This window comes from Schistocerca gregaria, chromosome 6, assembly GCF_023897955.1.
Source record: "Schistocerca gregaria isolate iqSchGreg1 chromosome 6, iqSchGreg1.2, whole genome shotgun sequence".
Taxonomy (NCBI): Eukaryota; Metazoa; Arthropoda; class Insecta; order Orthoptera; family Acrididae; genus Schistocerca; species Schistocerca gregaria.
This window is the reverse complement of record NC_064925.1, coordinates 291140450-291158353: the sequence shown is the minus strand read 5'-3', so window position 1 is coordinate 291158353 and position 17904 is coordinate 291140450. Positions and strand designations below refer to the sequence as shown.

General features: G+C 37.9%; 1 protein-coding gene across 1 annotated transcript in view; it reads left to right on the top strand.

Moving 5' to 3' along the window:
* Position 1: 1 nt before the first annotated feature.
* The window catches only part of LOC126278856 (cilia- and flagella-associated protein 44-like), a 577958-nt gene continuing 560055 nt past the window's right edge, over positions 2 to 17904 (top strand). The window contains exon 1 of the mRNA XM_049979132.1: positions 2 to 210. Within this exon, the coding sequence (XP_049835089.1) occupies positions 2 to 210 (209 nt within the window). The remainder of the gene's footprint in view (positions 211 to 17904) is intronic.

The following is a 17904-nucleotide window of genomic DNA, read 5'->3' as shown; positions in this document are numbered from 1 at the left end:
AATGTCGGATGCAACTGAAAGTGATGTAGAAGAACTACCTACAGATGGCGATGAGTCATTTTCAAGCGAAAATTTGGAAGAGGAGAGTAGTTATGGCCTAGAGGAGGAAGACGAAGAGGAACTTCAAGAGGTTTTGCTCTCAGAAGATTTTATCTCTACGCCCTATCTAAGTGAAAACAGCACAGTCCCTGAAAATATAGTGGAGTTCAAGTATCCTTTTGATATTATGTGTAATGGTTAATCACTGAATATCGTTTCTTTCAATATTATATTCGCACCCAAAAAACTTGGTTCTATTGAAATTAGAAAACTTAATTATTCTGAGACATTACGTATACTGAACGCAATGTGTCTCATTCTGATTTCGTCGAAGTAAAATAGAAGAAACTGTTCTAAACGTGTCTTTTACTATCTTTCTCACGTTTCCTTCCTCTGATTTACCTTCAGTCCCTTTCTGTTTTACGAAACTTGGGTGATGTTGTGATAGGATTACTTCGTTTACTAGATGTCAACATGGTGTATCTTGTTCAAATCGAAGCTGGACGTTTGCTAAAATAGGCCATAGGTACATATCGGTAATTTTGTATCATTGATATTACGATTCCTGTCACCTGAATAATTTGCCAGGTGTTGAGGCAGGCACTTTTCCATATTGAAACACAGGAAAGAAGTTATAGATGAAGTTATATATTCACAAGATAGAAATGGAACGTTAGGTACTCCTGTTCATTAGATTTTTTCTCTTCCAGGAAAGGAATAGGAAAGAAAAGGGAGACTAAGTATCCAGACATGCTTCATCTCAAGTACTTCCCAAATTCATTATTGTTATTCCAAGACACAATTTTCTAGACAGAAAATTAACAGAGTGCCTATTTTTAGTTCGAAAGTGTCTTAACTGGAAGTGCTGCTTTTGTCTCTGAGTTACTCCTATAAATTTAGGCAATAGTTCATTACTAACCAGAATTTCTGATATTTTTATATCATAACTTTTCTTGTTAAATTTGGCTATATTCAACAAATTACAAGATTTCTCAGTACAAATTTATTACAAATTTTTCTTTTCGTGTTAAAACTACAGTTTTACATGACGATAATGAAAAATGTAAAAGTATATGTAAATATTTGAATGTAAAAATTTAGCTGATTTTTTACACGCTCTTGTCTTGTTCATGTATAGCAAATAGTTGATATCAGTTGGCAGCTGTTGAACATACTTCATCATTATATCTTTTTGTGCTTGTCATACTGAGTCCAGGGAGAAAAACACACGATTAAAATCTGGAACTGGTGTTTCATTTTACTAACAAGGCGGAAACTCAATAAACTTCATTTGATCCAAGGAAGCTGACAATGAACCATGGCTGAACCTTGTCTTTATTGGTGATGTTATTTGTGGTGGTTTGCTATTAAATGAATTTGGGTAAATTCCAAGAATGATTGCCTATCGAAGTTGGAGGCCTCCAAACGATACATATCGAAGTTGCGATACTAAATCGATTATGGAAGTCTAGTGGCGCGCGTTATGATAAATTACTTGTGATCGTCATTTGCATCAGTTTTGCGTTGTTTCTTCAGTTTGAGTACATTACATTCCCGCCATAATTGCTTGTGACAGTTTCTCTTCATAGCGAGTGTAATGTGTGCTCTCAAGTTTCTTCTGCGGATTGCCTCACATGGAAAACTAATTCCATGCATATTTAGTGTAGACAAATGTTTGACTTTTTTTGCAGGAAATATGGACTTCTGCCGGACGACAACAGGAGGGACTGTGGTGCTGCGAAGTCTGTGAAACTGTGTAAGAGGAGTGCGGACACCGAGATTCCGTTGCAATTTCATTTCGGACTTTGTGGAAAGCAAACATTGCATACTGCAGCAAATATGTATACACCTATCAGACAATAATATATTAAATGATTCTCAGTATGGATTTAGGTCAAAGCAGTTGAAAACCTTATCTCTTTTGTACTAAGCGCATTTGAGTCAGAATTATCTGCTGAAGCCATTCTAATTGACTTGAGTAAGGCTTTCGACTCAGTTAACCACAAATTATTATTAGATAAACTGTGTTGCTATGGAACCAAACACTTGGAACTCTCACTAACTGAATCATACCTCAGCAATAGAAAACAAATAGTAAAGCATAATGACCAACAGTCACAGACTTTAAGTATAAAACGAGGTGTTCCGCAGGGCTCAGTGCTTGGCCCTCTACTATTTATATTGTTTGTAAATGACTTTCCGAATAACTTACCCTGTAAATCTATCCTCTATGCTGATGACACAACATTAGCTAATTCTGGAAAGGATATAAAGAAATTGAAAGAGGAAAGTGAAGAGTGTCTCAAAATGTCTAATATCTGGTTTAAAGCTAATGACTTATCTATGAACCATGAAAAGACTGTCAAAATAATCTTCAGTTTATAAAACAGTAACACGGAGTTATCACCTGTTAAACTACTAGGAATACACGTCGACTCAAAATTAACTTGGGACACACATACAGATTATGTATGTCGAAAGCTATCACGAGTTATCTACCTACTAGCCAAACTACACACATGTGTTACACAAGATTTATTGCTTCAGTCATACTATGCCTTCGTTCATTGCCATCTACAATATGGCATTCTTTTATGGGGTAACTCTCCAGAAGCCAAAAAAATTTTCACTTGGCAGAAGAAAGCAATTAGACGTCTTTACGAAATCACTGACAACAAGACCTCATGTAGACCTTATTTTAGAGACTTAAAAATTCTCACAGTCCCATCTCTTTACATATATTGTTGACTATTAAACATAAAAGAAAACTTAAACCACTACACTATAAGGAAATCAGTTCATCAACACAATACTCAACAAACAAATATGATTGATATACCCACAACCAGGCTTAAGAAAAACCAATATGAATATATAGGCATAAAATTATTCAACACTTTACCCGTACAGGCTCAATTAGTTTCAATGGATATTTTCAAAACTAAAACCAAAGTGTGGATGAAGAAAAATACTTTCTACAGTATAGAAGAATTTCAGAATAGTTGTAAAGATGATCTAATTTATTGATAAACTAAGGCTTATTGTTATGTATAGTTATGGATGTAGAGGCAGCTAGCTATAAGCTAATAGGATACAACATTGTCATTTTTTTCTCCATGTAATATTTTTGTTATATAATGTACAACTAGCTATAATACTTCTGACAACATTGATTGCTAATTGCTTTCTTCTGCCAAGTGAAAATTTTTTTGGCTCCTGCCATATTGTAGATGGCAATGAAAGAAGGCATAGTATGACTGAAGCAATAAATCTTGTGTAACACATGTGTGTAGTTTGGCTAGTAGGTAGATAACTCGTGATAGCTTTCGACATACATAATCTGTATGTGTGTCCCAAGTTAATTTTGAGTCAACGTGTATTCCTAGTAGTTTAACAGGTGATAACTCCGTGTTACTGTTTCATAAACTGAAGATTATCTTGACAGTCTTTTCATGGTTCATAGATAAGTCATTAGCTTTAAACCAGATATTAATCATTTTGAGACACTCTTCACTTTCCTCCTTCAATTTCTTTATATCCTTTCCAGAATTAGCTAATGTTGTGTCATCAGCATAGAGGATAGATTTACAGGGTAAGTTATTCGGAAAGTCATTTACAAACAATATAAATAGTAGAGGGCCAAGCACTGAGCCCTGCGGAACACCTCGTTTTATACTTAAAGTCTGTGACTGTTGGTCATTATGCTTTACTATTTGTTTTCTATTGCTGAGGTATGATTCAATTAGTGAGAGTTCCAAGTGTTTGGTTCCATAGCAACACAGTTTATCTAATAATAATTTGTGGTTAACTAAGTCGAAAGCCTTACTCAAGTCAATTAGAATGGCTTCAGCAGATAATTCTGAATCAAAAGCGCTTAGTACAAAAGAGATAAGGTTTTCAACTGCTTTGACTGTTGATATGTTTGACCTAAATCCATACTGAGAATCATTTAATATATTATTGTCTGATAGGTGTATGCATATTTGCTGCAGTATGCAATGTTCTATTATTTTTGAGAGAATAGGCACAAGTGAAATTGGTCTATAATTATTGATACAGGACTTGTGACCCTTTTTGTATAATGGTATGACAACTGTTTTTCTTTTTAGACATTCTGGAAAGTGTCCACTCGAGAGCATCCAGTTTATCAGTACGCAAAGAGGATATGATATGAGATCTACAACTTTTTTAATTACATAGTTTGACAGGCCATACACATCTTCAGATCTAGAGTATCCTAATTTAGAGGTTGCTTTAATTATATCAGTTACTTGTACTTCTCTCCATTTACAAGCTGACACTATGTTTGTAATGTTTTGTTGAAAATTTCTGCCAGATATGGGGTGAGAAATAGGTTTATATGTTGAATTGGAATTCTGGTTGCTGTGGGTTGGGAGGCTAACATTGGCAGAGTTGACAAAAAAAGTAATTGAAATCATCAGCAGTGATGTTAGCAACATTTGTGTTGTCTTTGTAGTTTATATCCATACCTAGCTCTGCTTTTATTACTTTCCATGCAGCCTTACATTTATTGTGTGATTTTTTAATGAAATCACCATTTGCCTTACACTTGGCTATTTTAATTTCAGATCTATATTTTCTTTTCAGGTTTTTGTAAGTTTCTTTATCTACTGCTCCCTTTTTGACCTTATCATGACAAGTAATTACCAATAGTCTCAGTTTTTGTAATTGGGGTGAAAACCACATCTGTAAAGTTGAGTGGCTAGGTTTCCTAAATTTCTTGTTTTTTTGTTTTTTAACCAGTGGACAGCATGCATGGAAGATTTCAGAAATGGTTTTGAGGAATGTGCTGAAGGCTTCATCAACATTTCTGGAGGAACGTATAACAGTATTCCAATCTATAGACTTAAGTTCTTCTCTATACTTGCTAATATTTGTATCTGTAGATAGTCTGACACACTGAGTTTGTTCCTCGTCTTCTTTTGGTTTTTTAGTAATTAGTTTCACCCATATACCTCTATGGTCTGACAGGTAATCGACATTAAATAAGCCTAGCTCAAAATCACATTTGTATACATTTGTTATTAGATTGTCAAGACAAGAGGAGTGCCTTGTAGGACTTTCATTAGCACAAAAGAGATTATAGGATATTTACTAAATTAACATTTCTGGCTGTCATTTTCCTAATGTCTATGTTTAGATCCCCAAAGATTAAAATTTTGTATTTAGTATATTTTTGTATACTGATCACAAGTTTTTCTAAATGTTCTATAAATTGTTCTACATTACTTTCAGGAGTGTGATATAAAGACACAGTTATGAGCTGTATACTAGATATAAAAAAAGCAGCGCTTCAAAAACACCTTTAATGCGTAGGTCACTAACTTCAAGAACAGAAAACCTTAAGTCTAGAACATTGCTAATATATATGAATGAACCCCCATAGGATTCACCGGGTCTGCAGTAGTACGTAGCTAATCTGAAACCCGATGGTACATACAGTTTTATATCCTCTTCCTTTAACCAATGTTCGTTTATACATAAAATCATTCTTTTGTTAATTTTTAATAGTATACCAAGCTCATCAGCTTTATTTTTCAGAGGCCTGACATTTAAGTGCAGAAATAAGATAGAGTTACTGTCACAGGAGGGGAGAATTACAGTATTATGGGGCGATGGAGAACATTTAATTGTTTTTTTTAGCCCTGGAATCTATGTTAGGTGGCGTTTGGACTTCCTTGGGATAAACCATAAAAAATCTTCATTTCTCTTTGGTAATTTTTTGGGTCTGTTTGAAACACGGATATAAGTTTGTTTCACTTCACTGTCCACAAGTTTTATAGGAACATGTTGTCCCAAATCATTTGGTATCACTTCATCATGAGACAAAGATGATACTTTACTTACTGCGACTGGTCTATTCTTTTCTGCTACTCTTGAAGGTGATGGAGGAGGAGCTGGTACTATTTCTGCTGTTGGTGAAGTTGGTTTAGTTGCTGCTGGTGGAGGAGTTGTTTCTGTTATTACTGGTAAAGGAGCTGGTTCTGCTACTGCTGGTGTGGGAGATGGTTCTGGTGCTATAGGAACAGGTTCTACTGCTGGAGGAGTTGCTTCTGTTGTTGCTGATGGTGTTTCTTCTGCTATTGCTGGTGGAGAAGTTTGTGCTGCTACTGCTGGTGAGGGAGATGGTGTTACTGCTGTAGGAGCTGGTTCTAATGCTGGAGGAATTACTTCTGCTGTTACTGAACGTGGTTCTTCTCACGCTGCTGTTGATTCTACTTCTGTTAGTATTGCTTCTTTAGGTACTTCTGCTGCATTTTCTGTTACTGTATCTGATTCTGCATTAGTCATTCCTAGAGATACTTTCTGTGATGATGATACAGGTACCACTGATGATGTTGTTGGTAAGTATTGCAGTCTCTGAATAATTTCCATTAGCTTTAATGTAATGAGTTGCTTTCCAAGGCCATTTAAGTGCAGCCCGTGAGTAGTGTGGAATCTGCGTCCAATTGTATTAATATTAACAACAGAAACATTTCTATATTGTTTGCACATACTGGAAAAAAAGTTCATTGGCGGCACTAATTTCCTTGTTTACACACGACCAGGACATCAAGTCGTACCTTTGTGGTATATTTACGAGGATAACGTTTGTATGACTTAGTTCAGATAAACACGTGTTTAATTCGCAGCAGGCTTTAGATGTATCATTTTGATAAATGTCATTAGATCCACCAAAGAGGACAACAAAATCTTTCGAAGACAGATTTTTTATTTCTTCAGAAAAAACTAGTTTTCTTATTTCTGAGAGGGGCGCCCCAGGCTTTACAAAGCTCGTCGATTTCACATTTGAAGCTTTATTTATGCGTGAGACAATACCGCGGCTGTGGCTATCGCCTAAAATATAAAGTTTTGGAACATGGTCGGGAGTTTTAGACTGATGTTTTCTTTCGCACTCGCAACAGGTTACACCACTGTTTGTGTTTTTCCCGCACTTTCTACAGACATAAACAACAGAACTGTTATTAACAAAGGTTACAGTATCTTGAGGTAAAACGCTAAGCCTCTTTGCTTCTTTTTCATACTGTTCGTGTTCGTGATGTTTTATAACTGAAAACTCTTCCGGTAGAGCACTGAGAACTTCGTCTTTGGTGTTTCTCATATTAGGTTTTTGGCCTAAGACTCCTTTGAAACAGCTATTGCAGAACCATAGTTTGGCCAGGGAGGGGAGGAGAGATGACATACGAAGTTCCTGATCACCAGACTTTGTGTCGATGTCCTTGATTAAATATCAAACCTTGCCACAGTGTCTCATGAAGTGAGGGCATATGTCTCTTTTAGTTGTGATCCTTCTGTCGATTGGGATGATAAGCCTTTGTGGCTCCCTTGGTGCTATTCATGAGGAGCAGGCTCTGTGCTGGTACTGCATTTAACCCCCTCCCTTCTCTCATCAGCATACAACACATACTTCAGTTCATCTTAAGATGAACTGAATCACCTACGGTGAGCCTTAATCAAAAACAGATATACCAGCAAGGAAATTGATCGAGCCCTCCATCAAACAAGAAAAGAAGCCAGAACTCCAGAGCAACAACGGCCACCTCTTGGAAAAGTTTTCCTACCATTATTAATAAGGTTACGGATCATGTCGGGAAAGTTCTGGCCAAGTATGGGATCGAAACAATCTTCAGACCCACCAAGAAGATTAAGAAATATTTAAGAACTGCAAAAGACGCCCAACATCTCCTAGCGACACCTGGGGTATACAAAATTCCATGCAGTTGTGGACAAGTATATATTGGAACAACGAAAAGAAGTGTGAACACCCGCTTAGCCGAGAATATAAGAAACTGTCGCTTAGGGCACATCGAAAAATCGGCCGTAGCTGAACATGTTTTCCGAGATGGGAACCATGAAATTAAATTTAATGAGACGAGCGTTCTAGCACGAACATCCCATTATCTTGCACGCATGTATAGAGAAGTAATAGAAATTCACAAACACCATAACAATTTTAATAGGAAAGAGGAAGTTTTAAAGTTGGACAAAATATCGATTACTCTTAATCGAGAATGATGACGCCTTCCAAAGATAGGCATACCGTCTGCATCACGTAACGAATAATGGTGCCCTCTATGCGCTCAATATATGCTAGAGTACCTGGAGCCCCAGTGGCAGTAGCCGGACTACCTCAGAAGATGTCTCCCGCAGATGGAGACGAAGCGTCAGGTGGAAATTTTATACATCGACTACGGCCTCTCAGCCCAGAAGTTTTAACTGAAGAAAGATGTAGGATGTTTATAATGTTTGTTTTATTTACAGAAAGAGTTTTCGAATAAAAAATGTGAAGGCATTACTTTTCAGCATGCACTTATCTATGTGACTGATGTTTATGTTGTCTAGAGTTGGTACACTTCAAACATGGACTGTGCGCAGTTCCACAGTTTTACATGTAAATTACCTAGATGAGTTGTTGAGTAGACTCATTAAAATAATTTTTATTCAGTTTCAGTCGTTTGAACAAGGCTACTGAATACTTCTCATGTAAGTGTTGCAGCTTTCCAGCTCTGATAAGTTATATGCACCCCCAGAATAGGAAAGGTAATGTCTCATTAGTAATTTCGAAACAAACAGACATTTATAATAAGGCATTTATAACGTAATACCTGCAATGTTACTAGACACAATATTGTTCTTGTTAGAAATGTAAGGTTGACAGTGGCCTGACAAGAAACACTAGTGTTCTGAAGTCTTTTTGACTGACAGTGATGCCGAACTAGAAATGCAGCAAATGAGAAAAGTTGGCTGATTTAGGGGTTCCACAAATTATTCAGTGTTTCGTGGTGTGCACAATTCATTAAAATTAATGTGAAGTCTCTATTAATTTTTGTTTTCGTCCTGAGGCAGTTCTTTAATTGTATCTTTAGTACAATAAAACAAAATTCATCGGTTTTTACCTGTAGCCACTTTATTTAGCCATGTTGCAGCACCAGTTCTGACATTCTAATCTCATCACCATCGGGAGTGGAAGTCATAGCAACATTTGAAGATAAAGAGGTCGTGTCTCGTTAATAGACAAAATGTTTCTCACTTTGTCTCAGATACTAAGCGTCACATATTGCAAAGCATAGCTAGGAAAATGATGTTACTGATGATACCACAATCCCCCAGTCAGTTTAATTTTTGACAATATTATGTAACATGAATCGTACCAATGATCAAGTTGAGTCGATACAGTCTGACAGATGATTATTTATTCTCAAAGTGATATTTATCGTCCCTGGACACGCAATACTCAACAAGGTGCTACAAAGTGCACTGTGAAGGCTACTTCATATCAACAGGAACAATTTCCATTCTCCAATAGAGTACATACCATAATATATCTTATACTCTTCTTACCATCCCTATGCAGGTATAACACAGAGGACCCAATGCAGCTTCCTCAAATAACGATTCTTTAAATTTACCCATCAAGATTTCTCAAGAGCGATGACTTCTGTTTAGCAACGATTCCCATTTATGTTAGCCAAACGTCTCTGTTACATGGCCCATTCCAATCCATTACGATACTAAAACCACATCGTACAATTCGTTCAATATCTTTTGAGGTACTACTTGATAGAGGATCCCAATGCTGATGCAGTAATTTAGAATTCGCTGATTTTTAATTGTTCTGATATAGGTGGCCTAATAACTTTTCTTGCTTGCAATTTGGTTAAACTAATACCTTATATATAATTGAAAATATTCTTGAACAATGGCATCCATAATTTATACTTATATTACTGCACGCAAGAGTTAGAATAATATTATTTCAAAAACATTGATTCATCGCATCTCAATACCCTTAATTGATTTTCCAAGATATGAGTTGAAGAATGTGAGTTTTCATGTGTCACTTGTATCTGATGGGTCATTTTAGGTTTTCAAAATATTTTCTGTAATCTTTTTGTAACTACAAACATAGTTTCTCTTTCAGTCATTTGCTCATCCTGGTACTCTTGATGGTGTTGTTTCGAAACTGTGTTGTACTGAAATTCCCGTGTCCCACATATTTCACAGGTGTTACTGGCGTAAAACAAGTGTTTGCCACTGAAGGGCGAGATAAAGATATTTCCAGTATCCCTTTGGATTGATGCACAGTCAGTGCTTATGATATTGATGTTTAAGACAGGTTGAAATTAATTTTCTTCTTGACTAAACAAGACATTGTATCGCACAGTTTCTGCACATGAGGTTTCAAAACACACCACCCCAATTTTTTATTACATGTGATTTCTATCTTATGTTATGAGCACTCAAACAGCTTAGGCATTGAGCAGAATTCACCACTGAACATTATAATAAAAACCAATGACATATTTTTTCAAATAGTGCATACATAAGTACGTGGAAACGTCTAAGTGATACAGTTTTGAGTAATTTACAGTTACTATTGGTTAGCAGCATTGGACCAAAATTTTTGCTCATTATGAACTGAATACTGTTAATAGCATCATAGCAGTCTTATCCTGTCTAAGATTCGATATGTACCTTCAGAAAATAATCTGCCAAGAAAGTCCACTTTTCACTGATAGCCAATAAATTCTCAATCAGCTGCTAGCAAATGGTAATCTGGGCGAGCAATAGCCATCAGAGTGAGAGATCTGTTTGTTGTTGCACATTATGAGGTGAATAGTGACAACAGCATTATTTCAGCCTGAGCTTCGCCACACCAAGTGCACAAGATGGCCAAGAGCAACGTTAACCCCATCCTGGAAATTTTGGAACAAACTACAAAGGTTTGCTCGATGTGAGAAGAGATGATTGACAACATTTTCTGTACCTCAGTATATGCTACGTTCATTGAGATTTCAATAGTCACTGGGGAGCTGCAGATACGTCTTGATGTCCTTCGCTAATTCGTCCTTTTCTTCAAAACTACCAGCTCAGGTTACGCTTGTGATCTGCACATATTTTGACCCAGTAACTGGTTTCTCTTACTGTAACTTGAATCCTCTTGAAACTTCCTGGCAGATTGAACTGTATGCCGGGTTTGGACTCAAACCTAGGACCTTTGCCTTTCGTGGACAAATTCTCTACAAATGAGCTGTCCAAGGATGACTCAGGACTCGCCTTCACTGTTTCTTTACACTAGTACATCTCCCCCTCCCTTTCTCATCTAACTCTTTTTGTGAGTAAGTGTTTGGCGATCGTGGGGCCTCAGCTTTACCAGTACTACTCCTTTTTCTGTGCTGCAAGTCTGTTCTTTTGTTTCCATGCTGTTCTTCTGTTCATTCTTTGTCTATTGATTAACTACATCCTTCCTCCTCTTCTGTGTTTGAGGTCTGATTTTTTTACAGCTCTATTCCTTTTTGTCTGCTTCTGAAGGCCAGCTCACATGTTCGATGTGCAAAGTGTGACTGTGTGACGTACAATGCCCAGCATGTGGGTTGACATACGTACCCAGCGAAGGGTGTTAACTTGAACTGGTACCTTCCCAACTCCAGCTGGTTCCTCTGTCTGGAATTCAGAGTATGTGACTTGAGGTATGAACAAGTCACCTAAGGCATGTTAATATTCTTGTGTGGGAACTAAGTGGCGCTCCATCGGAGATGCTGGCAATCATGGGAAACTGTCACAATGAACACACCAAACCAGTCCTCTAAATCTCTTCCTTACAAACTAACATGGAAAGAAAACAAGGAAATAACAAATCTTTCAGCTGTACCTTGGTCATCAGTAGTGTCACATGCAGATGATGGTAGGAGTCTCCTTAATTTAAATCCTTTCATTGTAAACTAAGGATACAATTTGCGTTCCCCTTGGAGGCATGCTAATTCCTATGCAATGGGACTCTGCTAATCAATGTAAGCGTAGGTTTCAGCGATAGTCAATAAAATGTGATAGTCAATAAAATTCTTTTGGGTCTTCGACCACAATGACAGAGCAGTCACAGACCTGGAAGAATTTTACTGAGCCTACTAATCAAGTTTGACAGTACATATCAGCTTAAAAACTGTTGAAAGCTATGCTCCTCACATTTATGTAGAGACCCATTGCATATCAAATTGCTTCCACTGACTTACTGCCCAGACGCTTGATGGTCCACATAGAGCACAAACCACAGCTGGTATTACATTCACAATCTTCAGTCTTTCATATGCCTGCAAAAGACGAAATATAACCTTAACATTGCCTCAATGTCTCATATTTCATCTCAGAGTGTTACGACGTTTTTCCTGAGGAGGAAACTTCAGCTCATAGGGATGTAAAGACGTTCATCTGAGACGATGTCCATAGCCAGATCGTTCTGTTGAAGAACCAGATGCAAGCTATTGCTGTTCGTATTCGTCTACTCGCAGTTATATATCCTTTCTGATTGTATGTATTTCTGTCAGTCGTTGTTACCTGGGCAGACATGTTACAACTAATCACCCAGTTCCAGACATCTTTCTTGCTACTTGATGACTCCATTGCCTTGCATCCCATCCCAGAGGCGTTCTCCTGGCAGATGTTCTGAACCAGCTTGATATAGTTTTCCTCAACACACGTGAACACATATTTTCTTTCCGGTACCATACATTCATTGTCGCTTCTGTATATCTAATTCTTCGCTCACAACTTGCACGCCAACTCGAGTGATTTGCGTCTCAGACAGAGAGTCGAGCGACAAGTTTCAGTATGTAATTCGCTTCCTAAACTACGCACAATTCATGCATAAGACGATTAGTAGCTTTCTAAAGCCGAATGGAGCTTTACTCGTAACTGGAGACCTATGAAAAACAGAAATTCCACAGCATCAGGATATCTTGCGAATGTCGTCCTCTCCGCTGCCGAAAGTTTCATGCGCGGTCCATTGGTTGACAAAGTAATGGCGGTACGCGATTTTCATTCAGAGATGTACTTTCCATGTCTTTGTGCACCACCCTACAATGGAGAACAGTCTGTGTTCGATACAATCAGATGAATACAGAGAGTTTTAGAATTCTCAGACTTAGCAGAAAAGCTTCCTGAATCTCTTTTGCTAATTTTCTTAACTGTTTTGCCTCCCCCCCCCCCCTTCTGTCGTTTGGGATCAACATCGTTGTGTTGCTGCCAAAAAAGCCTATATTCCAATACCTGGTCTGACTATTGTAAACGATATTATAGTGGATTCTGTTTCTGTCCCCAATATCTTGGTCTAGCACTCTGCAGAGTTCTCAAACCTTCATACCTCCCCAGCGAGCGGTGGAGCACAGGAGATCTCTTTCATTTTCCATAATCGTGAACGCTAGAATATTGATTTTACTGACAAAGGGCTTACAGTAGAAAACAAGCACACAACCCCGATTCCTCATCTCCACAAAACCCCCAGCGCATTCTACAGTCAAATGGGCATAGTCTAGTGACATTTCATTTACAGAAATAGCATAACCATAGGCGTCAGTTGAGCATATCTTCTCATTGTCACATTCCTCTGTCCTTGGACCTTAGGAAATTTACATTCATTCAGATATTACAACAACTATCTCCTGATGACAAACATTTTCTCTCCCTTACTCACAGTCGTACCTAGAAAGATAGCACATTTATTATACATTGACGTGAAGCATTTGTAATCCCTATAACTAATCTGGTACAGACAAACACCCGCCTTCCAGCTACAGGTCAATATCCTCTATTAGTGTCTGCAGGGCGATAGAATGAATGATCACTGGGGGCTGGTACGGTAGCTTCAGTCGCAGTAATTACTAAGAAAGGTCCAATGTGACTTTGTAGACATCACTCTGAAGTCAACCATCTCTCCACCTTGCCAACCAATACCATGGATAACTCTCTGTGGGAAGTACTTTACTGTAGCCATATTGTAAGATGGTGATAATAAGGCCGCCTAACTCACTTTATTAGGGAGTTTTTAAAAGTCTGGATTTTTAATATAGGCTTGGGTACACCTTTATCGGACCATCGCGGTACCTACTATCTTTTCTCGAGGAGTACAGGCAACGACTTCCACTTTCCCTCTGTAAATACCGTCTGTATGAAATCCTGGCACTGGAAGAAATTCCTCTTGCAGACCTTAAATCTCAACAACAATTCGTCGAAACCACGAAATTCTTGGGGTAAACGGTTGATCCTCTAATATACAGGGTAAACGTTAATAAAACTAGCAAATTTCCTGACTGGAAATGGAGCCAAAAAGGTCCTATGAGAATGTCTGCATGTAACAACATCTACATCTACATCTACATGGATACTCTGCAAATCACATTTAAGTGCCTGGCAGAGGGTTCATCGAACCATCTTCGCAATTCTCTATAATTCCAATCTTAATGTAACCTGGTTGTTATAACTCATCATTACATCTTTCTGTTGTGATTGTTACTTTTTAACTGGACATCTAGTGATGCCATTCAGGCTCCTATGTGTCAACTAATTTCATGGCCCTTTCGCCAGAAAATATCTCATTTTAAGTCACGAATTGAGTGCTTGTGAGCTCAGGTGTTTTAATCCCCATAGCCTGAACAAACAAAGAAAAAGTACCCAGCTCGTACTATCCAAGCTTCAAAGAAGTTGGTTCTCTTCCACTTAGACAGCTCAGTCGGAGAGCACTTGTCCATGAAAGTCAAAGATTGCAGTTCAGCACACAGTTTTAATCTATCAAGAGGTCTCAATTCAGTGCACACTCTGCTGCATACTCAAAACTCCTTCTCGATTTCCCTTCTGAATAACTCTTCAACTAATTTTGCAGCATTTGCTTCGGTGCTGTTTCAAGCAACTGCAGGATAAATAAGTTGTCTCTGTCTGGAGATGTGCAACCACCCAATTCTTGGGTTGACTATGACAGTTCTTGAAGTTATGAGCAAAATTACACACAGTGAGTTGAGTTGATCTCTTATGAAAATTTTACACTACTTTCATGGATCTTAACCCATAGCTAATGTAGATGTTCGCTTTTTGCCATGCTTTAGTTGTCATCGATTTCTTACAGTTAATTTTGTAGTTATCAAATGGTAGGTGCTGTAAACAATGGAAGGTCAGGCACTTAATCAGATTAGATGGTCAAGTGAGATATCTGATGTGTTGTACACATGTAAGCAGCTATATGTGCCACAGCCCTTCCTGTCTCTTTAACTATTTGTCAACAGATTTGTTTCTTGAGCCCTGTTAGCCTTATGGAACACATTATGTGTGATAGAAAATTATTGAGGTATTATATTCCGTTCCCTCCTCTCTATTTTAAGCCTTCTGTGTATGTTGACATTGACACAATAGTTAAGCCCTACCAACATTCAACAGTCACAGTTATTCTCAGTTGCAACTGAAATGGAGTTCTAATTTTAACAACTGATAAACCTATTATATTAGTGTTATATATAAAACTTCAAAAGTACATCCATTTCAGCGAATTTATCTATATTTACACAATAATTATAGTTTTATGAGTGGGCCAAATAAAATCATAGAAAATACATCTTTCACAAGCTCCCACATTGCCTTTTCTTCACTGAATTCTCAATATGTTCACCATTCATATAAGACTGAAAGATAACACATCAGTTTCATAGAAAACATATCTACTCAATAAAAATCCCAAAAAGCACATGCAGAAATAACTTATATGTTACTCCTTTATGTCATGTTTTTACAGAATATAGATGTTCACATTTCATTGTTGTCACTAAATGCAGTACAAATACTGATGTGCAGCGCAAATACTGATATAAAGCAGAATACACCAAAAAAGTTACTTGTTAAGAAAATGGTCGTATTGAGTAAGACAATTTAACATTCTGTAGCCTTAAAGTGCTTATCATTGGGCACTTTTTGGGTCTTAGTATCAACATCTGTTTCAGATTTGAGCATTAATCCTCGATGCAAAGTTACTAATTTTTTGCTGCAAATATTACAAATATGTGCTCTACATTTTTATACAGTATACCCTTTCGAACTTGTATGTTACTTAACTTTCCTAATAATTCTAACATTCTGGATCCTACAATGCCGGGGCTCCCATGAACGGCAGTGCTTATTAAATTTGTGTGCAATAGGAATCGCTACTAAAACGTTAATTGCGAGGGGCATTCAATAAGTAATGCAACACATTCTTTCTCTTGGTCGATTTTGGTAGTGGGCCATCATGGAATATTCCCGCTTCAGCCCCTAAAGTTTCATTAAGTTCCAATACGTGATGGTACAATATGTGATAGCTTTCAAAAAGGAGTCTGTAATGTGTGCGCTCTTCGAGCAGGGAGCTGTCATTGAGTTTTTTGTCGGAAAACTAGAGAATCACAAATATTCATAAGCACTTCGAGAATGTCTACACATATATGGAAGTAGACAAATGCATGGTGAGTTGTTAGGTGGGGAGTCTGTCATCATTGCAGCTAGGTCACGCAAACTGTTTGATCTCTCCTCTGTTGGCTGGCAACACAAAGATGTGCTACCCACAGGAGATTGAAGAAAAAACTTCATTGTGTTCGTCACCACAAAAATGGAAACGAACTTTTCCTTCTTCATGGCAACACAAGACCTCACATAAATCTGTGTACGTGAGAGGGACTTCTTCAGCCATCCTGCAGCCTGGATCTTGCACCTTCCATTTTCCTTCTGTTTGGCATAATGAATTAAGGACGCACTCAACGAAAAATAGTACCTAGATGATGGGGAAGTTATTGATGCAGCAAGACGTTGGTTCCAATGTCGACCAATAGAGTGGTACCTGCAGTTATGAGGGCACTCCTGGTAGGTGTTGTAAGGTTGTCGCAATGATCAGAGATAATGATGAAAAATAGGATTTTATAGACAAAAGAGTGGGCAATAATATGTTGATTGAAATCCTGAATAAAACCAACACACTGTTAGAAAACAAAAATGAGATGCATTACTTAATGAATGCCACTTGTAGAATTTAATCTGCAATCAGTAGTGACTGTAAGCTAAGTTGTGGTTAATAAATCATCCTAATTTCAGTAACTTCAACTATCTTCCTAACTGTTAAATGAATTTTTGTTATTTAAGAAAGGTAAAAAATATGGGTCGCCAGCCGGCCAGTGTGGCCAAGCTGTTCTAGGCGCTTCAGTCTGGAACCGCGCGACCGCTACAGTCGCAGATTCGAATCCTGCCTTAGGCATGGATGTGTGTGATATACTTAGGTTAGTTAGGTTTAAGTAGTTCTAAGTTCTAGGAAGACTGAAGACCTCAGATGTTAAGTCACATTGTGATCAGAGCCATTGAACCATATGAGTCGCCACCATCGGATTACATGCTTGAAAATAATTTTTTCTTGGATGATCTTTAGTGCAAGACAAAAGAAAAATCTACAAATGTAAATTTGAATACGAGGGTTGCCCGGAAGGTAGTGGACCTCATTTTTTCTTCAACAATACGTTATTGAACATAATAATAACACCCACAATAGAATGGCTTTTTAGATAAACAGCATAATTTTCCACATAGTCTCTATCCTGTTCCACAGCATTCCTGCAAAGTGAAATAAGGGCTACACCTCGGTACCAATCCTTATCCTGGTGACAGAGCCAGTGCTTCACTATGTGAATCACCTCCTCATCGTCCTCAAAATATCTTCCACGAATGGCAGCCTTTAATGGCCCAATCCAGTGGAAGTCGGGAGGGCTAGTTCATGTGTGTCAGCTGTGGATGGTCTCATCGACCGATGTAAATCATGGAACTCCTCCCAACAGCCTTCTGATGACCCCACAATCTGTGCTCAGGGATTAAATGTACTTCTGTCGACAGCAAATGCTCCACAGAATTTTACAAGCGTTTGTGAATATTCCCCACAGTTTCTTTCTCTGCAGAGAGAAATTCAATAACACCACATTGCTTGTAACGTACAACACCTGCAGACGCCATTTTGAAACTGTCCTGCAGCTACGCTATCTGTCGGAAGCGACGGAAACTTGGCGCGCTCACTCAGGA